This window comes from Myotis nattereri (assembly GCF_964212035.1).
Source record: "Myotis nattereri genome assembly, chromosome: 5".
NCBI lineage: Eukaryota > Metazoa > Chordata > Mammalia > Chiroptera > Vespertilionidae > Myotis > Myotis nattereri.
Window position 1 is genome coordinate 80,644,199 of NC_138080.1, and position 25,094 is coordinate 80,669,292.

Genomic DNA, 25,094 nt, shown 5'->3' on the forward strand with positions numbered 1-25,094 from the left:
TGAGCACCAAATCAGTTTTGTTGAAACTCTTATTTTTTACCCATTAATATTAGTGGACTACTTAATTTTATTGGCAACACAGGAATATTGCGGCGAAAGGAAAGGAATATTGCGGCGAAAGGAAAGGAATGTGACCCTGACTAGATTTGATAGTGACCATATCAATTTATCACTTACATTTCAACTTTTAAGTCTCCTTTTTGTCCTCTGCAAACCTATATCCTTCAGTATCCCTTCTCTTCTCCAGCAGTCCATTAGAAGTGGGGGCAGAGGGAAAGTGTCATTGTTCCCACTTAAGAGAGGGGGGATAAGAGAGAAAGCAAGTAACAAACATACATAAAAATGCACTCAGAAAACAAAACCATGTCTCCTCATCCCCAACCAGTCATTTGCTGTTATGGTTATGTACTAATGACATATCCATACCAGAATGTCTTGAGGGCACCCAAAGGTAGAAAACTGGGTTAAATTCCTTTGCCTGTTTGTCTCTCTCCTGTGATTACTATGTATTTTACAGAAAGAGCCACATTTTTTGGTTGAGCATTTTATAAGGAAAAACTTTTGATATACTTCATAGTTTAACCTCGCAGATGTCTTATTAAATATTTCTAAGCACATGGCTAGCTCTATCAAGGATAATTGCCTTTGTCCCTTTCCTTTCTGTTACCATCTATTTTGATTCTGTGCAATACAACTGCATTAAGCTTAACCGTGAATTAAGAAAAAATATGGCTGAAATAATCTCACAGCACATTCTTGTTCAAGTTCCATAATATTCATTATTAAGTTTGACCCACCATGGTACATCTTAGTTTTAAAATTCGTTTTTCACATTGTTTTAGTGCTGGGTGCCAACTTTAATATTTTGACATTTTTCAAATCTCAGAGTTCATCAGAATCAGATGTAACCTGTTTTAGCTTGCATTTCAAGAAGAGCTGGTTTGTTAATGAAATTTGTGTATGCTGAACCTTGAATTAAAATATAAATTTAATTTTTCAAGTGGAACTTTTAAGTGACAGTCTAGTCTTGTTCCTTGGCTTTTCTTATTTTGATAAAACTCCCTCAATTCCCATCATCAGATGATGTGAAGCGTAAGAGTTGTAAGGTTATGTTTTTATGAACAAAGCCAAATGATCCCCTGTGTCCCATCCTCCCTTACTTCCCCTCAGCGTATTTTCTAACTTTGGGCTAAAAAATGTTGACTGTTTTTTCAATGTTAATTTGAACATAAATAGCTATTGACTATCATTAAATGTTTTGTGAATCACTAAAAGGAGCATTTCTTTTTTTTTTTTTCCAGGCTGGACGTAAAGAAAGAAGTGATGCACTCAATTCTGCAATAGATAAAATGACCAAGAAGACCAGGGACCTGCGTAGACAGGTAAGCTAAAGAAAGTACCGATTGCTTTCCCAAGTTCTATCTCTGTCTGTTTTGTTGCTCATAAGCTTCTAAATGGCTAATCAAATGTCTTGGGGACCTGGACTAATATGGTCCCACTGGGATGGACTGCATAAATTAGCTGTAGCGTGAAAAGGATATACAAATAAGAAAATCAATTTAAAATGACTTGGGAACTGAAAATACCCTGAAGGATCTTGTGATACTCACATATTAGTAAATATGGAAATTCTAGTTATTTTCTGACTTGCCCAGTTCTAATTACACACTCATAGTTCCTTTAGATCCTTGGTGGAGATGTATTTCCAGGATACATATGGTGGGTATAGAGGAAAGAACTTCTTATTTAAAGTTAAATAATTCCATTAACATTTTGGAATCAAATTAACTTTTACTCTTTAAAATGATAAGGTTGAATTTATAGAAGATGTTTGATATGATTTCAGTCTTCTTGAACTTGTAGAGACTTGTTTTGTGTCCTAACATGTGGTCTATCTTTGTGAATGATCCATGTGCACTTGAGAAGAATGTATATTCTGTTGCGTTGGGGTGAAATGTTCTATAAATGTCAATTAAATCCATCTGATCCAGTGTGTTATTTTGAGTCTCTGTTTCCTTGTTAAGTTTTTGTCTGGAAGATCTATCCAGTGAAGTCAGAGGGGTGTTAAAGTCCCCTACTATCACTGTATTGTTGTCAGCCTCTTCATTAAAGTCCTCTAGAAGTTTTTGCATATATGTTTACCAGGGTTATAGCCTCTTGTTGGATCAACCATTTTAGTATTATGTAGGGACCTTTGTTGTCTCTTGTGATGGCCTTCATTTTAAAGTTTATTTTGTTGGATATAAATATTGCTACTTCAGCTTTTTTTTCTTTTCCATTTGCGTAGAAATTTTTTTCCCATCTCTTCACTCTCAACCTGTGTGTGTCTTTTGTTTTGAGGTGGGTCTCTTGTAGTTATAGCATATAGTTGGGTCATGTTTTTGTATCCATTCAGCTACCCTACACCTTTTGATTGGAGCATTTAGTCCACTTACATTTAGGGTTATTATTGAGAGGTATTTACTTATTACCATTTTAATTCTGTATGGCTAGGTTTCTCCCTGTTTCTTCTTCTCATTACAGCAATCCCTTTAGCATTTCTTATAATCCTGGCTTGGTGGTGATGTACTCCTTTATCCTTTTTTTGACTATTTTGAATGATAGCCTTGCTGGATATAGTAATCTTGGTCTCAGATCTTGTTTTCCATTACCTTGAGTACTTTATGCCATTCCCTTCTGATGTAGAAGTTCCTGATGAGAAATCAGGTGTCAGCCTTATGGGAACTCCTTTGTAAGTAACAGTTTTCTTTTCTCTTGCTGCCTTTAAGATTCTCTCTTTGTCTTTAATTTTTGTCATTTTAATTATGTGACTGGGTGTGGGCCTGTTTGGGTTGTTCTTGTTTGGGGTTCTCTGTGCCTCCTGAACTTGTGGACTTTTTCCTTTACCAGGTTAGAGAAGTTTTCTGCCATTATTTCTTCAAATACCTTCTCTATTCCTTTCTTCCTTTCTGCCTCTTCTGGCACACCTACTATTCTAATATTGTTACATTTCACATTGTCCCAAGCTGTTTTTCTGTTTTTTAATTGGTTTTTCTTTTTGGTTTTCTGATTGAGTGATATTTTCAGCTCTGTCTTCTAATTCACTGATTTGATCCTCAGCTTCCCCTAATCTGCTGTGTATTCCTTCCAATGTGTTAATCATTCTTTATCTCAGACTGTTCTTTTTTCATAGTTACTATATCTTTTTTCATGCTGTTGAGCATCTTTACCATCACTCTGAACTCTGTATCAGATAAATTTCTTATCTCTGCTTCATTTATCTATTCTTCTGGAGAATTCTGTAGTTTTTTCATTTGGGGGTTGTTTCTTTGTTTCCTCATTTTGTTGTCTGTCTGGGTTTGTGACTATGTTTTAGGTAATCCTCTACACCTCTCAATCCCTAGTGCAGGACAGTGTTTCTGATTAATTAGATCAAGCTTCCAGAGACCGCCTCCGCCTACAGACTGATAGGATTCTAATTTGAACTCCCCCCTTCCCCCCCATTGCAATTGTCCTCAGGTATGCAGGTATGGTGAGAGTATTTTTTCAACAGGGTGGGGCAGTTACTCCTGCCTGGAGGCTAATTGTTACTTTTAATCTCTTAAGTGGCTTCAGGGCAAGGTGTTTTCCAATAGGGTGTGTCACTGTCTTCCCCCCAGGCAAGGCAGATGTCTATGTGGGAAAGATGTCCTCTGCTCTGAGGGAATGACTCAGCCCAGGAAACTTGGGGTGTCTGCTTTCTGAGCTCTATCCCCTGAGGCCCCAGTCCTGACTTCTGTGCTCACAGCTCCAGTCCACTTTACCCTCCCTCTGCCAGAGCACAAGGTGGGTGGCTCCACAGGGAACTTTGTGCGTTGGTCCTTTAACAGGATGCCTGAATTTTCAGCTGTTACTCTCTAGCAGACAGCACCCCACTGCTTTTCATAGCCAGATGTTATGTGGGTACCCTCCTCGGTAATGGTGCTCTCTGCTGGAGGGCCCAGCTTCAGGATTGGATTCCAGAATTCTCCGTGGCATCCCCCCCACAGCTGAGATATCTCTCTGGGACTTCAGTTCCTGTCTGTGGGCACTGGGCCAGCCCTTTCGCACCTCCATCCCTCCTACCCGTCTCTATGTGGTCTCCACTTTCGGTCCTCGGGTGTCAGGGTTCTCTGCTGCAAGTTTTCCGTTGATTATTCAGGAAGTTTTTCTGTATTTTAATTGTAATACCAGTTTGTTCCTGGGAGTATGTCCATGCAGCACCCACTTACTCTGCTGCCATTTTTTAATTATTATCATTTTTTTAAATATATTTTTATTGATTTCAGAGAGAAAGGGAAAGGGAGAGAGAGAGAGAGAAACATCAGTAATGAGAATCATTGATTGGCTGCCTCCTGCATACCCCCTACTGGGGACCGAGCCGGCAACCCGGGCATATATGCCCTGACTGGAATCGAATCTGGGACCCTTCAGTCCACAGGTTGACGCTCTAGCCACTGAGTGAAACCGGCTAGGGCTCTTCTGCCATTTCTAATCTCCGAAATTGAATTTATAAAACAATGTATCAAAACGTAAAGAGTGGTAGTAGTAATACAATTTCCATACTTAATGGAGGGACATTTTATTGTTATGTCTGATATAATGCAGAATTAAAGATGGACTGTATCTTTTTTTTTTTTTTGACGAAGTATCAGAAATGGTTATAAGATGACCTTTCAGTTTATTTTATTTTACTTTATTTTGTTTTATTTCTTCACTCAAGGGTATGTCTTTACTGATTTTAGAGAGGAAGGAAGATACGTTGATGTGAGAGAGAAACATTGATTGGTTGCCTTCCGTATGTACCCCAACTGGGGCTCGAACCCACAACCTAGGTATGTGCCCTGACGGGGAATGGAACCCGCAACTTTTCAGTGTATGGGATGACACTCCAACCAACTGAACTACCTGGCCAGGGTGGATGAGCTTTCAGTTTTAAGGTTCAGGGAGATAATCCTGTTCAGATAAACCAGAAAGGACATTTTCCTCTCATTTTTATTTAGCCATTTAGGCTAATACCTATATTCCAACACTCTGTGCCAATTTAACTCAGAGCTGCTTCTCCTTTAAGATAGAAGCTTTGTAATTCCCAAGAGAAAAAAATTTAATGTTGAAAACTGAGATTCTGTTGCTGGAATGCTCTAACTGTGGCCTAAACCAAGCATGTCAACTCAAAGGCTAACACAGGCCAAATAAACAAGGTTTAAGTTTATGTGGGCCACAAAAAAACAAAAGCTTCATTTTCATAGAAACGTAGGTCGATAGAGACATGCTGAATACAAAGGGCTGAAATAAATGACTAATCATTAACATAAAACAATGGAACATTTTAATAAAAATTAATATATTTTATTGAACATTAACTTACCAGACACTGAATAACTGCACAAATTAATAAGCGTGATGCAAATAAACCTATTTTTCTTGTTCTCCGAAAGCGAAATGTTTCCTGTTGCACACACCAAACAAGTCAGTCCAAGACTAATGCTGTGGCAATCGGCTGCTAAAATATTCACTGCTAGTATTAGTGGAGAGAAACAGTGTACCTGCGCGTAAGGGAAATGAATGCAACACGATTATAGTAATCAATCATTAGTGAACGTTGTAGTTTGTTATTAATAATTATATGTAACAGGATATTGTAAAAATTAAGTTACGAAATTTTTATTAAAATGTTTCTTAGATACCATTATATCGGCTGATCTGAAAAAAATATTCATTGTGGGTGCCAAACCGGTTTGGCTTAGTGGCTAGACCGTTGGCCTGTGGACTGAAGGGTTCCGGGTTCAATTCCGGTCAAGGGCATGTACCTTGGTTGCGGGCACATCGCCGGTGGGAGGTGTGCAGGAGTCAGCTGGTTGATGTTTCTCTCTCATCGATATTTCTAACCCTCTATCCCTCTTCCTTCCTCTCTGTAAAAAATCAATAAAATATATTTTAAAAAAAATTCATTGTGGGCCTCATGCAGTCCATGGGCCATGAGTTTGACATGCTTGGTATAAACTATTATCTCTGCAATCATGTTTCCTATGTTGCAGATTATATAACTGAATGGATCACATTGGGGGGGAGGATCCTCATTTAAGTGCAGCGAAGCTATCATAAGCTTCAATTAGATTTAAAAGTATAAGAAAAATAAGCATTGTAACTTCTTGTTAAAAATAAAATCAAATTTTTACAATTTAATTATTAGCTTCGCAAAGCTGTCATGGACCATGTGTCAGATTCATTCCTGGAAACCAACGTTCCACTTTTAGTGTTGATTGAAGCTGCAAAGAATGGAAATGAGAAAGAAGTTAAAGAGTATGCCCAAGTTTTCCGTGAACATGCCAACAAATTGATTGAGGTAAGTCTATTAGCAGTTTTATTAATTGTAAGTAACTTGATGGAATGTGGTGATTTTTTTAGTCACATTATTTAATCAGCTAAAAAATTTAGGAGCTCACCTAATATACAATATGTATAAGATCATTACTACCTAACATTTATCTAAAACTACCATTTTGGGCAGTTACATTGATTATGTACATGATTAAATATAGATAATTCCTATCCTGGAAACTTAACATTTCTATTTAATGTTGTGCTAATAAAGGTAGATTATGACATGACTAAACTCACAAGACACAATAGAAGGGAGTAGTGGCTAGAAGGCAGAGCTCCAGAGTCACACTGTCTGGGCTTGTATTCTGGCAAATAACCACCCTACCCCACTACCCCACCCCAAATTCTCATTTCTTATCTGTAAAATGAGGATGCTAATAATTCCTATCTTGGAATTATTTTAAGGTCTAAAAGAAAAGATGTATGTTAGGTGCTTAGCACTTTACCTGAGACACAGACTCAGTCAGCTTGTTTGAAAATTGAAGACACTGATCCTTAACAGTGCCGCTAATTAGATATGTTTGAATAGTAGAAATATGTATGTAAGTGGTTGGTTTGTAAAGTGATAAGAAAGAGGAGTGAATTGCTATTTAGTTTCCAGGTAAGTTAGGTTGCTTTTACCTTTTGCTAACTGAAATAATGTTATTGTTTAATTTAGTCATTATTACTTTATTTAAAAAATTTTACACATAGTAAGCATATATCCAAGTTATTTGTTTGTGTGTGTGTGTGTTTTCTTTTTTTGTTTGTTTTTTTCCAAGTTACTTATTTTTGTAACCTTTTGTAAAACACCTAATATTTGGAAAAGATATTTCATAGACCATTTTGTAAGTTTGTTATGTAAGAACAGAAAATGGGGCTTGTATGTAAAATCTATCTCTTGTACGTTTGGATTTATAGTGACATTAGGCCAGGTTAATACCATAAAAATATTCCAAGGAAAACATCAGTAATCACATTAAATGCATTGCTAATTTTACATCTAGTTTTCTTTGAACATTATGAATTAATTATGTATATAATACATAGGTCAGTGTGCTATTTTAAGGGAATGATTCCGGCATTTGGAATTAAAATGGGAAGACTTTCATTTTCTCTCTCCATTAAGCATAATCTTGTTCACAATAGTTACATGACAGCTTGAGGTATAACCTCCAAATGTATAAAGATTGTCTTCAGAAAGCCAACCTCTGTAAGTAGCCTACATATTAGAAAGTATGCCTGTGACGTAGGAAGCAAGGACACTACCAGCCCAAGGCCTTGGGCAACAGGTACCAATAATGGCATGAACAGGGCTCTGTGTGGTAGCTGAACCTCAGCGGGAAGCCCTAGTCTGTACTGCCGTTTGAGGGCCCTTTGGGCCTGCCTTGTCATCCTCAGTCTCAGAGCTGGCACTTGCTGAGCACCCTACAACTGCAATGTACTTTCTACAACATTTCTCAGGTGAGGAAACTTGAGCTTAGAGTTAAATAACTTGTCTTAAGGCTTCCTGGCTTGTATCCATCCAACAATGAAGGCTATGCCACTTGAGCTTATTGGCTTAGTGGACAGCCTTATTCCCATGAGAAGCATTCGGTGGACCTGGTAGCCTTGGAGACCTTGCTTCCAGGATTTTTGTCCATGCTTACGTGTACTTTTCATTTCATTCTGAACATCAGTTACCGAGGGCGCCTTGGAGTTTAGAGTTAGGTTCCCTCTCGCAACTCAGTTCTGACCCCTTTCTCACCTCTCTCCCCTCCCTGTGCCCTCCACCTTCTCATCCCCCACACAGATGTATGTATTAAATGGTTTTTCATTGCTTGAGTCATAACCAAAGGCTTTGTAGCACCATTCTGCAAACAGTTAATTACATCTATGGTGATAGAGACACTAGGATATATAATTGCATATGTACATGAAAAGAAAATGAGCGTTTAAAGTATTATAGAAGCCTCAATTTCCTGACTCAAGGCAGAACTTTATTCTTCAGTGACAAGGCTTCTCCTCCCCACACTACTTTTATATTATAATAAAACGCCCGAACTTGTTTCAAGCAAAGGTAAAATACTTCATTGTTACTGTTTTGATAATCTCTTGGCTTCTTCCTTTCTTTTCATTAGTTCCCTCTTAAATGGAGCCAATTTTGATTTGATGGGAGATTTGCCATTTTTCCTGGGGGTTTGGAAGTAAGAGTGCTGTGTGAAAGTTGGGTAGGACTGGTGGTGATAGGCCTCTGGCAGGAAAGGAAAGATTCTGTAGCCACTGAGAATTCTATCAGATGTTTGTTTTCCTAAAATAACTGCAGTACAGTTCTATTAGCTTACCACTTGGAGTTACCACAGCTGCAAGTTTGGGGGTCCCCAGTCCACCTGCACTTCTAACTTGCGACAGATTTTGAGGGTTACCATGGCTTATTTCAGTTTCAATAATTTGCTAGAACAACTCATAGAACTCAGAATAGTGCTGTGCTACTTACGATTACATTTTATTATACAAATCGGGACCAGCCAAATGAAGAGACACATAGGGTGAAGTGTGAAAAGGCCTTGTTAAGAAAACACACAAAATTCAACCAAGTAGATTTGAAAATCTAATGGCTTTATTAAGAGATTGATGAGTCAGGCAGCATCCCACCTAGCAACTAGAAGGGCCCTCTAAGGGTTGTACAAAATGGAAGGTTTTATAGAAGGGACAGTGGGGCCAGGGACTATTAACAAAGGAAAAGAAAGGATTATTTCTGGGGGAAAGAGAACCCAAAAACAGATTGCCACTTCTTTCTGTGCAGGGGGGAAGGGGTGTTATGGAGAAGGGCCCATGTGACTGATTACTTAATTGATGTTGACCAGAAAACACAGACTGGTTGATTAAGATTATGTTTCTGGGAGAGGTTGAAACTGCATTTAAAGTCTGGGTTTGGTATCGTGGGCTTTTAGTATGAGTGATGCCATTTTGGGCCTGTGGCTTTCTCTGTAACAGTCTCAAAGACAGTTTTCTCCCTGGAATCAGAGCACTTTATCCTCCCGATACAGTGATGGCTTGCCAACTAGGAAGCTCCACTGAGTTTCAGTGTCCATAATTTTTCTTGGGGTTTCATTATGTAGGCATGATTGATAAAACTGTGATTTAATTGAACTCAATCTCCAGTTTCCCTTGCTTCCCTGAAGCTTGGGCTTTCCTGAATGTCACAATCCTCTACACCAGTGGTTCTCAACCTTCTTAATGCCGTGACCCTTTAATACAGTTCCTCATGTTGTGGTGACCCCCAACCATAAAATTATTTTCGTTGCTACTTCATAACTGTAATTTTGCTACTGTTATGAATCGTAATGTAAATATCTGATTTGCAGGATGTATTTTCATTGTTCGCGACCCACAGGTTGAGAACCGCTGGATTGAATAACTTGGTTGTCATGGTGGCCTGTCTCAATCCTCAGTCAGCCATTAGCATAACATATCTAGGTCCCCCACCAGGAGTTACCTCATCAGCATAAACTGTCAGGGCCAATGATGAATAATGAGGACCTTCCTATGACTAATGAAATCTCAAAGATTTAGAAGTTTTCTCCCAGGAATCCAGGCCTAAGACCAAACATTATTATACAGTACCTCCCAATCTTGAAGGTATATGGAGTGCCTGGTTTTCAGATAGCTTGCTAATGCAGCCATAAACACTTAATGAAAGAGGAAAGACAGGGCAGGTTTGTTTCTTGCAGCTCTGTTAGCTCCTGTTTGTGGCCATTTCCCAGTGACTTAATACTCTTACCTGGTACTCCTCGTATTGTTTGTTCTCCCTTTCCCTCTAGGTCAGTGGTTCTCAACCTTGGCTGCACATTAGGGATCCCAGGTGATTCTAATGTGCAGCCAAGGTTGAGAACCACTGCTCTAGGTTCTCCCATTTGGAAGCCAGGTTTTCTGTCCTTTCCAGGGAATTGGGTCCATCTCTTTACACCTCAGTGAGGGATTCTTTCCTCACAGAATCTATGTCTCACTCTGGTGTATAAATCCCTTCTGTGGAACATCCCTGAATTGTCACTTATGTTTTCTTGGAGTTTTCCACTACAGAAGGAGTCCTTCCCTTTAGATATTGAAGATGTGGTATGGAAAATAATGTAAAACTTTCATTAACTTTTTATACTGATTACATGTGAAATGTAGTATCTTGGGATTAAATACAATACATTATTTTTGCTAATCTTCACCCCTCTAAAATGTGGCTACTGAAAATTTTTTAAATTTTTTGTAACACATTGTATTTCTATTAGATAAACTTTATCTAGATATTTCCTCAGGCCTGCCTCTTCTCTGAACGCTGACCACTCAACAAGCCCTTATGAACACCTGTGCCAGAGGGGAGGCAGACCGAGTAGAGCAACCAAGGCCCCCATCATTCCAGAAGGAGGCTTGACCAGTGTATCCCAGGTTGGCTTTAGCTTTTTGGGCAGTGACAGTCTGTAGTTTGACCGAGCTCACAGGCAGCCCAGGGTTTTCCCTCTAGAGGTGCTGCTGTTCAGTCCCCTCCGCTTCATTCTTGTCTGTGTAGGTACAGTTGTTGTTTGGCTCTCTGTGGTTTTGACAGTCACTCAGTATATACTTCTTAGATTCAGTCTAATGTTCTGTCCCGACAGGATGTTGCTGGCATTACTCTTAGTATTATAATGGCCTCCTTCTCTCTCTTGCTCGCCTGTGCTCTCTCTCGCTCGCTCTCTTTCTCTCTTTTAAATAAGTATCTTTTCTCTTTTATTCAATCTGATGTTTAGAAAATTATATAAGACTAGTGGCTCATTGCACGAAGATTCACACAATAGCCCTTCCTTCCCCTGGCTGCCGGCACCGGTTTTCCTCTTGCACCCGGGACCCAGGCCTTTGGTCCGGCCGCAGCAGCGAGGCTTGGCTTCTCCGCTCCAGCTGCTCCCAGCCCCTCCTTCTGTTTTCCAGCTCCTCAAGCAGAGGCTAGGGCTGGCTGGAAGCCTGGATTGCCCCCAGCAACCCAGGCCCCCAACCCCTCCTTGAGCGGAGCCCAGGGCAGGCTGGAAGCCTGGGTTGCCCCCAGTGACCCAGGCCCCCAGCCACTCCTTGAGCAGAGTCCAGGGCTGGCGGGAAACTTGGCTTCCTCCATCACCGGGAGCAACCCAAGCCTCCTGCTCGCTCCAGCTCCGTAGCCACTGCCATCTTCAGTTGTCTTCAGTCTTTGCTCCACGCCTGCATATGCAAATTGACCACCATCTTTGTTGGGTTAATTTGCATAGTCGCTCTGATTGGCTGGTGGGTGTGGTGGAGTGACGGAGTGGTGGTTAATTTGCATGTTTCTCTTTTATTATATAGGACAAGGCATAGAATAGAACCTTTCAGCTTGCTACTAGAAATCATTCTCTTGATTGAACAATTCTTTGCATATAGTTGGCCTTTCAGGCAGTTAAGAATCCCTTTCTTTTTGTCTTGCTCTCTAAATTAATCGAGATAAAACATGTCTACCCTGTTACCCTCATTTCCTTTTTAGTGTCCTCATTAAAATTGGGGTAACTATAGAAATCACATATATGCTATTTCTAAGCTATATTCTAGCAGCTTCTTTGTAGATTCCAGATGCCTATCTGCTCCCCAGAGCAGGTTCTGTTATGCTTTCCAGTTATATCTTCCTCTCTATCTCCCCATCTCCCCCCTCTAATTTTCTCCATAAACACTTGGATGTTGCTGTATATCAGATAGATGAACTCTTCTTACAGCTGATTCCTAAAGAGTATAGTCTGATTTATTGGGTGTTAGAAAATGTGCCCTTCGACACTGAAGTGAAGCCAGGCCTCTTCTCAGAACCATTTGGGGATGCTGTGTGATTGCTGCAGTAGGGATCTAGATGTACATAAAACTTTCACCAGCCAATTTGCCCAGGGTTGCTCTATGGTAACACTGCTAGGCTTATTCACCCAACTTCTTTATTAGAGATAAGAGCCTCTGAAAGCATCCCTATGCAGCAAGGTGTTTGGGGAGAAAAGATTAAAGTACCAATTTAGATTAGATACCGTTAGGGGACAGTACCATTTAAAAATATAGCTTAAAAAAAACTATAAAAGAAATACAAGTTCATTTTAGAAAATTTGGAAAAATAAGAAGGAATAACATTTTGGAGTAGATTCATGCTTATTTTATCTATATGTGGATTGGTTTTTTAGAAAAGTCTTTACAAAATTGATATACTGATTTGTGGGGGGTTTTTTAGGCCAGTGGTATCAATGTTTTATGATGTAATGTGTTTTTGCCTTGTTTATCATATCCATTTCATTGTGTTATGAAGTACTCATTTATAGCATTTATATTGATTGCTTACATTTGTTAGTCCATTTATGTAACCAGTCGCCTATCATGAGGCATCTAGGTTATTTAGGTTGTTTTAGTCTTTTACGATTTCATATAGCAGTCTGAGAAATATTCCTTTACTTTTTATTTGCCATTGTCCCACCTAGTTGTTCAAGCCAAAAGTCTAGTTGTTATCCTTGATTCTTCTTTCCCCCTATTTATTTTTCATGGTCCATATTAATTCACAAGTCTCCATATCCTTTATTTCCATGGTTACCTCCCTAGTCCAAGCCATCATCTCTCACTGGACTTCTGCAACAGCCTCCTAATTGATTCTTTTGTTTTCACTTTTGCCCATCTCTAGTCAGTCTCTCTCTCTCTCTCTCTCTCTCTCTCTCTGGCATAGTCTGATACCTTTATGTCATTCCTTTGTTTCAGGACCCATCAATATTACCCTCCCCACCATCACCTTTCATGGCTTTTAGACAAAATTGGGATAAAATCCTAAAATCCAGATTCTTAACTATGGTCCATAAGGTACCCTGACTGCCTTTCCAACTGCCTATTGTCCTATGTCTTTCTTACCTTTTAGTCCCCCCATGCTAGACTACTAGTACTTCTTTCTCTTCAAGCATACCATACCCAGACATGTCACCACCTCGTATCTTCTTCACTCCCTGGGCCCTCTGCCTGGAATGCTCTGTCCACTTCTCATCATACAGGTCTCTGCCCAAATGTTACTTCTGCAGAGGGGTTTTTGTGTATCCCTCATTCCCTCCATACCACCCTTTGCCATTTTTTTCATCCTGTCACCTGATATATATCCCTCATAACACTTTTCACTATCTGAAATTATTGGGTTTGTTTCATTTTTTTCTTCTCTGTCCTGACACCATGCTCTAATAGAATGTAAGTTTTTTTAGAACATGGGCCTAGAACAGTGCCTGGAACATAGTAGGTGCTCAGTAGCAATTAGAGGAATGAATCTACTGGTTCTCAAATGTAATAAGCATAAGATTACCTTATTCTAAAGAGAGAGTGACAATCAAAATAAATGTATATAGTGTATATGTTCTTTATAATGTAGCATAAATGGTGCTGAGATTATATGTGAAAAAAATTATCCATTTTATCAGCATTTGAAAGGAAGCTTAGCAATAGCTGTTATTTAAGCAGCATTTTAATACGTGACCAAAATAAAATTGGAGCAGATGTATTGGCGCTTGCTAATATGGTTTGTGGAAGTCTTTATTGCTTTAATAGAAATACTTTCCCCTCTGACCAGATAAACTAGTATAAAAAGGTTATGCTTTAATTTGGGGTGCCATGTAAAGTTGCTTCAAATGTATTAATAGTTTTTGAGTAGTATTAGGGATAACACCCACTTAGAAAGGGAAACCTTTAGTGGTGTCTTCTTTGTATATCACATTATGGAAATACAAGCTTAGTTTCAAGAATAAAGCCACATACTGACTCTTGAGGTTTTATGTATGAAGAGAGAAATTTCTCCAGTCCCTCTATGTGCACACAGTTGTTCGGAAGGCTGTGTGCTGCTGGGTACCTATTGGATCCTTATTAAACGACTTTTGTGATTTTACTTGAAAAAGCAAGTAACAGTGTTTGCTGTGAGGTTGCTCTGAACTTATTTTCACAAAGTCTGGCTAGGACCTCTGACTAACTCACGTGCAGCAGTTGTCAGTGAAATCCAGTACCTTCCTACATATTGAAGGCATTGAAGCCTGCTTTCTTATGTGAAGGGTGTGTAGAGGTTGTGCTGTCCAAGGCCAGGAAGTAGGGGAGTAGGAGCGGAGGGTCAGTGTTGGTGAGCTGGGTAGCACTTCTCTTCACCATTTTCTTCTGTTTCTAGCACTGAGGGCTTTGTTTTCATCCTATATAATAAAGAGCTAATACTAATTAGACTGAACAGCGGAACGATCTTCCGGACAAAGCCAGAGCAAGGGGCCGGAGCATGGGCCAGCCGAGGCTGCTAGAGCTGAGCCCCTTGCATAAATTTCGTGCATCGGGCCTCTAGTTTGTTTATAAAAGGGCATGGCTATACTTCAGGAAGTGATAACTACCTTTTATATTTGACTCTTCCTCACATTAAGTTAATGATTTCTTTAAGTTGTTCTTCAATTTAAAGTGTATTAAGGTGAAAATTTATTTTCTGTCAGAAATAATACCTTTTTGCCAATAATGCAACACCCATATATTCTTTTTACTTGCTTCATTCTTTGCCCACCACCTTTGTAAGCAGCTTAGTAGCTGAAGATCAATTTGTTTTCCCCTTTAATTTTGCTCTTCTGAGCCCCTTTTCAGTTTCACAAATTCAGAGTGAAATAGAAAAAAATGCTGTTCATGAAATCTTGCCTGTAAAAACTATATATCATTTAGTATCTCTTTTCCTTTAGCCCCAGGCATTGTATTAAAATGGGCCCCTTATTATAATGAACTTGCTACAGTAAGATGATATCTTGTTCTTTGTCTTGAGTTAAGAACCAAAATGTAAATGTAATTGGTTGCTGTTGAGCTGGATTATCATTACTTGTGGGGCTCCCCTTCCACCTTACAAGTATTTCCCATTATCCAGGACTTCTAGGGTATGGCTTTATTGGCTTGAAATGTGTTTGAACTGCAAATTGAATGATCTGCATTTTAACTTTTATTCTGTGGTATGCTGATACTGTGTAGTAAAGTGGCCTTGAAGAAGACTGGAAGGAGCATTTGAATTAAACACTGACCTTATACGATCTACCTGTGATATCTTGGGTATTTTCTCATTGCCTCTGTATAATACTATAGGATGAAATTCTTGCAAATAGCAAATTAAATGAAGCTTCAACTTTTTAGGACTATAGGACATTTGCATGAAAGCAGTGAGGTGTTCTTGGGGGGAATGCTAGCCTTAGATGCCAGAAGAATTTTCTCAGCATATTGAGTGTGGTCTTCTCACATTTTCAAAGGTCTAGTAAGTTCAGATTAATGGGGCTGTGTGTGACAAAAGTGTCTTGCATGTGCTATTTTAGCACCTTATCCCCTAACAAACATTTTTGGCTGAACTTAACCACCCAGTCAAACTTTGGGACAGTCAAGTGAAGGCAGTGGGTGAACATTGTTCTCAGGAGCATCAGGATTCTTTTCTCTTGGACTACTGATAAGGATGGTTAAGGAAGCACTCTGCCCAGCCTTGGCCCTGATTTAGGAAAGAGTGTAGGCCTCCTATTTCCTCATCAGTTGAACAGATGGACTAATATTTAGACAGGCACCCATTCTACCTTTACTAATAGATAATTCAGGTAGTTAGATATAAATAGGGAACTTTTAAAGTGGTATATATGTTGCCACATAAATGGAACTAACTACAGTATCATCTGGGTGGTGATTTACAAATGAAACCCTTTTAAAAATACAAAATATCCAAGTTGTTTAAAATAGTTTTAGTAAATCCACTACTCCTAATCCTGTTGCTAGAGATACTTACAGTTATATCTTACCTCTTCCTAAAATTAGATTTGACATAGCTTATTTAGAATAAAACCATATAAGATAAGTTATATGCAGAAAGCCAGACCCTAGAAAAAGAGTAATAGACAATTATGATCTATAATTGCCAATCTTGAGTTCGGATTTGACACTGCACTTCCTGGTAGCAGGGAGAAAAGGATGAAACAGTTAATTGTGTAGTCCTTGTCTTTAAAATGGAGGAAGGATGCCCCCCCCCCCCCCCCGCTTTTTCCCCCAGGGAAAATAAGCCTATCCTAAAAATAAAATGTAAAAAGAATCCTTACAGCCTGGTTGGCTTGGCTCAGCAATTGAGTGTCGACCTAGGAACCAAGAGGTCCCTGGTTCCCAGTCAGGGTACATACCTGGGTTGTGGGCTTGATCCCCAGCAGGGGGCATGTAAGAGGCAGCCGATCGATGACACTTATCTCTCATCAATGTTTCTATCCCTCTATTCCTCTCCCTTCATCTCTCTCTTAAAAAAAAAAAATCAATAAAAAACATTTTAAAAAAAAGAATCCTTACGTAGGGTTTTTCTATAAGGGACAGTTAATGATTAAGTAGGTGTGGGGGGGGGGTCCTCAACATTTTAACATATAGTGACAGATTCTATATGATTTTCTTGTAAGTTTCTTCTAAAAAGGCAAGATAATAACATTCCATTGCTACTGAGTTGAGATCCAGGCAGCTGTGATCTGGTGAGGGGTAACCAGCATATGGCCTTCAGCCTCCCAGTGACAATATTGGGAGGACAGAGGGCTGTGAGTCTGTGTGCTTTCTCCTGATCATCCCAGCATTGCTTTCTCTTTAAAAATAAACTTCAACCTTTGTTTTGTTATGTTTTAAATCTACCTTGTAAAGAGCATATGCTTAGTTGTTATTCAGCTTAGCAGGATTTTTCTTTTCTGTTAGAGAGTTTAGTACATATACATTCATTATTATGACACGTGGATTCATTTTACCATTGCATTTTGTTCTCTCCTTTTTGTTTTTGTTTTTTATAATTTTTTAAAAAATTTATTTCAGCCGAACCGGTTTGGCTCAGTGGATAGAGCGTCGGCCTGCGGACTCAAGGGTCCCAGGTTTGATTCCGGTCAAGGGCATGTACCTTGGTTGCGGGCACGTCCCCAGTGGGGGGTGTGCAGGAGGCAGCTGATCGATCTCTCTCATCGATGTTTCTAACTCTCTGTCCCTCTCCCTTCTTCTCTGTAAAAAATCAATAAAATATATTAAAAAAAATAAAAAAGATATCACAGTCCAAGCTTTCTTTTAAAAAAAAAATTTATTTCAGAGAAAGGGAGAGGGGCGGGGGAGAGAGAGAGAGAGAGAAACACCAATGATGAGAGATAATCATTGATCGGCTGCTTCCTGAACACCCCCCACTGGGGATCGAGTCCACAATCTGGGCCTGTGCCCTCCACCGGAATCGAACCTGGGACCCCTCAGTCCGCAGCCCGACGCTCCATCCACTGAGCCAAACCAGCCAGGGCTGTTCTCTCCTTCTTATTCCTCTGTTTCTATCCTTCTTTCTCCTCCTGTTTTTGGATTGATTGAGCCTTCCCATTTCCTTTTTTCTTTTTCCCCCCCTTCTTGTTTGGAAATCATATACCCTCTGTTTCATTAGTGGTAACTGGCTATTTTAGCAAGCATGTTTAACTCAGAGGATAAAGTTAATCAGTATCTTTTTCTCCTGAAACAATGTAAGTCTGTTAGAACAGTGGTCGCCAACCGGTGGTCTGTGGTCCATGAGGTCCGAAAGGTTGGTGACCACTGTCTTAGGATGTTTTAACTCCATTCTCCAATTTAAATATTGTCCAGTATTTTGATTCTCTTAAATTATAGCCCCTTGAATTAGATACTATTGGTATTGCTTTGTTTTTTTCAAGTTTGCATAAATTTTATCTTACACCATATTTTTATTGCTTCCCATTTCTTCTTGCATATTAAACCTCCCTTCTGAGATTATTTCCCTTCTTCCTGAAGCATAGTCATTAGAAATTCCTTTAGTGGGAAGGAGGAAGATATGTCTGGAGTAAATACTCTTAAGTTGTTTTTGTTTTAACTTAATGTCTTTATTGTGCTCTAATTCTTTTTTTAAAATATATTTTTATTGATTTCAGAGAGGAAGGGGGAGAGAGAGAGAAACATCAATGATGATAATTGAGAGTCATGGATTGGCTGCCTCCTGCACGCCCCCTACTGGGGATTGAGCCTGGAACCCTTCAGTCTGCAGGCCGATGCTCTATCCACTGAGCCAAACTGGCCCGGGCTGAAGATATTCTTTATCTCTGGCTTCCATGGTTGCTGTTGAAAAGTTATCAGTCATAATTTGTATTTACTTTCTGGCTGATAAAAATCTTGTCTTGCCCTAGCCAGTTTGGCTCAGTGGATAATGTGAACTAAAGGGTGCCAGGTTCCATTCTAGTCAAGGGTGCATGCACAGGTGCAGGCTTGATCCCCAGTGGAGGGCATGCAGGAGGCAGCTGATCAGTGATTCTCTCTCATCATTGATGTTTCTCTCTCTCTCTCTCCTTCTCCTTTCCTCTCTGAAATCAATAAAAATATATTTTTTAAAAAATTTTGTCATTGTTGTTCTAAAGCTTCATTACAGTGTGTCAGGGTGTGGACCTTTTTTGGGGGGGGGGCGGTGGTTAATCCTCACCCAGGGATATTTTTTCCATTGATTTTTAGAGATAGTGGAAAGAAGGGAGCGGGGAGAGAGAGAGAGAAAGAACGGAGAGAGAGAGAGAGAGAGAGAGAGAGAGAGAGAGAGAGAGAGAGAGAGAGGGAGAGAGAGAGATCTCGATATCAATAGGTTGCCTCCTGCACACGCCCTGGGACATGGTACATGCCCTTGACCAGGAATCCAACTTAGACCCTCCTAACCACCAAGCCAAACCAACCAGGGGAAGATTTCTTTTATTTATCCTGCTTAGAATTTGTCTCCCCAAATCTAAAATTTAAATTTCATTCACTTTGAAAAATTTAAGTATTGCCTCTGTTCCATTTTTTTTCTGTCTTTCCTTCTGAAATTCCTCATGGTTGAATAGTAGTCCTTCTCAATTTACCTTGCATGTCTCATAATTTCTTTTATGACTTCTATATTATAGAAATTTCTATTTTATTGTTTTTTTAAGTAATTCTTAAGTTTGACTTTACAAGTTAGTAATTCTTCCTTCAGCAGTGTTTAGTCAAGATTATTTTAAATTTCTGGAAGTGCCAGATGTTATAACTTTTCACGCAAAATTGAATTTTGATCTTTCTCAAATCTGCTTAGTTTTCTTGTTTTTTTTTTAATCCTCATTAGTAATTAAAAAAAAAAAATCCTCACCTGAGGATATGTTTTGCATTGATTCTGAAGAGAGGAAGGGAGAAGAAAGTGGGAGAGAAAAACATTAAGAGAAACATCAAATGCTTCCCGTTTACACCCTGCCTGGGGCTCAAACTCATAACCTAGATTTGTGCCCTGCCTGGGAATCCAACCTGAAACCCTACTGTGCATGAGATGAGCCACACAGGCGAGGGCTCAAATCTGCCTCGTCATTTTGAGTGTGTTTTTTCCTTGTCTCTACTTTGGTTACTTTTTTTTTTTTTAGGTCTATTAACATAAGAAATAGTTTTAATATTCCATGTGTGATCATTTGAGTGAGTATCTGTAGTTATTGTGGATTTGATTACTCAGTTCTTTTGCTTACTCTACCCCAGATGGCTTATTTCCTTATGTACTTTCTGCATTTTTATTGTGACTTCACATTCTGGCATTTCGTATATGGGGATTCTTTGAGGCCTGGGATTAGATCACCTTTCATCCGAGAAAATTTCCATTTATATTTGCTTCTGCCCGGTGTTTAGGGGTACTACTAACACATGACCTCCTAAGCCTGAAAGTTTTTTGGGCCAAGTAAATAATGTAATTTCTATTCTTTAACCCCTGTGGGGGGGTGTGCAGGAGGCAACCGATTAATGATTCTCTCTCATCATTGATGTTTCTATCTCTTCCTCTCTGGAATCAATAAAAATATATTAAAAACAAACAAAAAACAAGTTCTGATCACAGAATAGTTTGTACCCCACTCCCACCCACCCTACTCCAAGTGAACAGTGTTCAGTGCTTGCTTGCCTGCCTGAATTTCTGCTTTCTCATTTCTAGCCTCTGACAGTTTCCTTTAATCACTTACCTGCATTAAAAAATAAAAACAAAAACAGCATTATTGAGATACAATTTATGTAACATAAATATTACCCATTTTAAGTATACAATTCAGTGATTTTTTTACTAAATTTACAGTACGATGCAAACTTCACCACAATCCAGTGTGGAACTTTTCTATCACCCATGCATACTTCATTTTTTGGTAACATACCTTGTTCCTCCTAATAAGGTAGCCAGCACCCTTCTCTGGAAATTGGGAATATGCAGATTTGACCCCTGTTCCATCATCATTTTCCCTGTGGGTTGGGGAGTAATTATTAGAAGTTTCTTGAGTGGTTTTGAAATTTATATGACATGCAGTTGGGACTTCTCAGATATACGACAAGTTTGGAAAAGTTGAGTTACTATTATTTTGGATTTTTTGAGAGTTCAGACTCAATCATTTTAAAGACAAAAACTCAGGTGGTAGCTTGACTTGCAGCCAATGGCAAATGATGCAGGTTGTGAGCTTATGGCCTCTTACCTAGGTCGTGATGTTACCACTTAGACGTTAAAGCTTCCTTTTCCACAGTTTTCTACTTGTTTTATGCCACAGAATGGATGAGATGTTAGAGTAGGTCATTAATTTATCACCAAGAACAGAAAAAACCTTCCTGCACAGGTTCCAGAGTAAGGGGCAGTGTCACATTTCATCCGAATGTAAAGCCATGTGCCGTTACTGAGAGCAGTGGGAAGAACTGTATGTGACTTGAACAATCTGCACTTTATTTAAAGTCATCAGTACATGTACAGTAGAGGGAAATAGTCATAATGGGACATTTTATTACTACAAACTTGGTTTCATAAATTTTATTTAAGGAAAGAAAATCAGGTGTGGAGTAAAGGTGGAGCTTTTCTAAATGTCTGAAAAGTTGTTTTTCTGTCATGTACAAATTGTCATATTTGTTGATCTGACACAGCCCGGCTGTGACAGTCTCCTTCACAGCACAGATAGATTGTTACTGGACTAACTCCTGAAACCAGCAAAAACCCAGGGCTGTTTTTTTTTTTATCAGTGAGTTGCAAGTTTTCTGAAATATTCTGCTCTTTAACAAGATCCAGACTTACATGGGTTAGGCCAGGGGTGGGCAAACTTTTTGACTCGAGGGCCACAATGGGTTCTTACACTGGACCGGAGGGCCGGAACAAAAGCATGGATGGAGTGTTTGTGTGAACTAATATAAATTCAAAGTAAACATCATTACAAAAAAGGGTACGGTCTTTTATTTCGATAGTTTTATTCATTTCAAACGGGCCGGATCCGGCCCGCGGGCCGTAGTTTGCCCACGGCTGGGTTAGGCAGTGCAAAAGAGGCCTTCATGCCCTGGCCGGGTAGCTCAATTGATTAGAGCGTCATCCTGTTTATGTCAAGGTTGGGGTTCAATCCCCGGACAGGGCACATACAAGAAACAACCAATGAATGCGTAAATAAGTGGAACAACAAATCACTGTTGCTCTCTCCTCCCCCTCCCTTGCTCTCTCTCCCTTCCTTTCTCTCTAAAATCAGTTGGGGGTGGGGGGAGGCCTTCTTCATTTAAAAGCTAGTAGTCATAGTGTCAGTCTCAGCCTACCTCTTGGATTAGCAGGACCAAAGACATTTAAATTGTTAATACCTCAAGTTACTGTGATAACAAAGATATAATAATTTATTCCCAGAACAAATGTAGAGATACTGCTCATTACTAAGTCTCAGCTCTGCCAGTTCTCTGGGAGTTAGCTGCTCTGAGTGTTTTTAATTCACAGTCTCAGTATTAGCTGCCATCCCAGATTCCTAGAGCCCCAGAAGGAGGCATTTAGGAAGCCCTCCCCTCACCCCGTTTTCACTGTAGCCTGGCACTACTATATGAGGTTAGCCTCCCAGAGAGCTATGGTTGAGATACTGCATTTGCACATTTGTCATTGTTAGAAGTGAGTAGCCTGTCCCTGGGGGGTGAATTGAGCATCCATCTGGAGAAGACTGTCAGTGACAGGCACCCGCTGCCTCCTCCCAGGTTAGGCAGGGTGGCTTCCTGAACAGGCAGCGTGCTCCTGTTGAACATGACCACTTCAGCAGTACGTTAGAAATGTTTTTAAACGGTGTTTTAAAATAAAGAACAAGTCTTCCATAACCTTTGTTTTGTTAGGATTTATATCAGGAAAGATGCTTTACAGAAGTCAGCCATTTCACCCTCAGCCACACACACTCATGTGTCTGACCTATAGTAGAAAACACTTTATATAATCTGTTTGCTTCTTAATTTAAATATGTTTTTCCAGATTCATACAATTGGGAGAACATAAATTGAAAGGAGAGTGTATGAGTAGAGACTAGAGCATGGAAGGCAGAAACACAGTGACAGGCCTTCTGCAGCTAACATTTGGCTGGTCTCTTCAATGGTGGGCGTGGACGGGGTGCTTGGCATTAGTACACTCACCTCACAGGGGTCTCTGTTAGTTCCAAACTGCTAGTTTAGTGTCACCCTCACATTTTACATTTGTTTTTAAAATTCCTTCTTATGACAGTAGAAGTTGTAGATTCATGAACTCATCTAATTTAAGCTTTCTCCTTCATTATAGCATCATAAAATGTATAATTGAGGGATAGTGTTTTTTAAAAGTTTACAAAATTTAGCTTAGTCATATTTCGTAGTAATTTCAAAACAAATAGGAATCTTCAATCAGCTCTATAAATTGTCATCATAAAGAGCAAAGTGTCTCTTGGCTCAGGTCCCGGCAACACCAGAAAGTAGGATTGTAGTCTTCAGGGAGTATATCTGTTACTTCTTTATGTGATTTTGAAGGCCACTAAACATTAAAGACCTGATTTAATTTTGTTTCCTTACCTTTTATTTTTAAATGCATGTTCGTTCTTTTGTTTCTTGTGATTAGCATTGCAGGATTCTGATAGTTAGCAGTCTTACAGAAAAATGATAATCCCCAACTGTAACACAGCAAACAACAGCCATAATAGTATATAATTTTTCTTGTGCCTTTGTGTGCTTAAATTGGGTGGAGGAGTGAAAAAAAAAATCAAAGGTTATTGTCACTGCCCTTGTTTACTCTGGCATTTAAATTCTTGGAAAGTACCTCTGATATTCAACTGCCATTCATAATTCACTTTGAAACTGGGGGAAAGATGTGTCTCACCACCATGTGTTCAGTTGGTCTCCATGTTACTAATGGAATTAGCAAGCCTGTTCATTTAGGAACATGGATAGTTGGTCACAGCCCTAGCAGTCACTACAGAGCAGCATTCTCAGCATAGCCAGAGCTACAGCAGAGGAAGTATGACACAGCTTGGAAAGATTGGCATGAGCACTGTCACTGAGAGTTGGAGGGGAAGGTAAAGATTTTAGTTCGAGTGAAATAGCATTGTTCAGGAAAGAGTCCAGCTGTCAGTGCTTTTGAGAACCCAGCTGGAGGACAGTTTTGTTCTTAATGATAGAACATCATCCCTGTTTCTTCTTCCTTTTCTGATGAGGATGGCCTTGATGTTTTCTTAATGCTATTTTTTTATTTGAAAAATAACCTTGTGTTCAAATGAAAAGCATCCATTCACATGTCAAATGAGAATAATAACTTAGAATTTCTATTTCCTTACTTCAAGAACAGCTGCAAAGTACATTTTATTTGAGTATATCAACAATTCTTTCCTGATGCCCTTGATGCCACAGCTTTTCTCATGTTATTGCCCTCACTAGGAGAACCTCTGTCTGAAGTTACTGTTTAGGCAGGTTAGAGCCCACGTAAAGCCTGTGAGTTACAGGCCGTGGGATGTTTCAAGGTTCGGCCACCAGCTTACAGTGTGACCTGTGTTACGAATCTATAATTTCCTCAGCACAGAGCTAGAAAAAAACCAAACGTGTCCTTATAAGCTGTAAAGGTCAGGGATGGGGGTAAGTGTATGTTTGTTTTTCTTTGCAGTCCAAGAGAAAAATCTTCAAAGATCTTTTTATGTGTTCCTTCTTCTAGGTCGCCAACTTGGCCTGCTCTATTTCAAACAATGAAGAAGGTGTAAAGCTTGTTCGAATGTCTGCGAGCCAGCTAGAAGCCCTTTGCCCTCAGGTAAAGTATGACCAGCAATGCTGTAAGGTACCAACAGATTGAATTTTGGTTAGAGTGGAGATGAGGCTTATTTTGTTGGTTTTGTTTTTAGGTTTTTAGATAGAAGTCTTAGAGACAAAACACTGATTCAGAGTCTGCAAATCTTGGAGAAATTTGTTTAACTTCAAGTGACATTCCCTCAGGGCATCACACGTTCTATCCTCTTGCCCTTCATTAAAAATGCGTAGTACCCTGGCCAGTTTGACTCGGTTGGGCATGGTCCTGTGCACTGAGAGGCCTCAAGCTCAATTCCCGGTCAGTGCACATGCCTGGGTTGCGGGTTTGATCCGCTGTAGGAGGTGTGCAGGAGGCAGCCAATCGATGTTATGCTCTCATATCAATGTTTCTCCCTCTCCCTCTCCCCCTTCTTTCCCCTCCCCCCTCTCTAAAAAAATCAATTAAAACATCTTAAATAAATAAAAATGCATAATGTCCTCCACTGTTCGCAAATAGTGGGTGTGCAGTGACCACACTATTCAGTCTACATCCTTCTTGAACGAAGGGCTACCTGCAACACCTGGCAGTCCTGTAATCATGATGGCCACCCCACAAGCCTAAAAGTATAATAGCTACCCACCTGCCCTCCATCCTAATGCCCAGTATTTGGGTGTTTCTGTGTTGGGGAAGGAGGGAGAAAGATTCAAGAGCTGGAACCCTTACTCTGTAA

The 25,094-nt window shown here is 39.6% G+C and overlaps 1 protein-coding gene across 2 annotated transcripts in view; it reads left to right on the forward strand.

The window, feature by feature from the left end:
• Nucleotides 1-25,094, forward strand: part of CTNNA1 (catenin alpha 1) — a 185,380-nt gene that overhangs the window by 136,255 nt on the left and 24,031 nt on the right. For both annotated transcript variants that reach the window (XM_081090774.1, XM_081090773.1), the window contains exons 8-10: nt 1,302-1,382; nt 6,191-6,343; nt 24,296-24,388. In XM_081090774.1, coding sequence (XP_080946900.1) covers nt 1,302-1,382; nt 6,191-6,343; nt 24,296-24,388 — 327 coding nt within the window. The remainder of the gene's footprint in view (nt 1-1,301; nt 1,383-6,190; nt 6,344-24,295; nt 24,389-25,094) is intronic.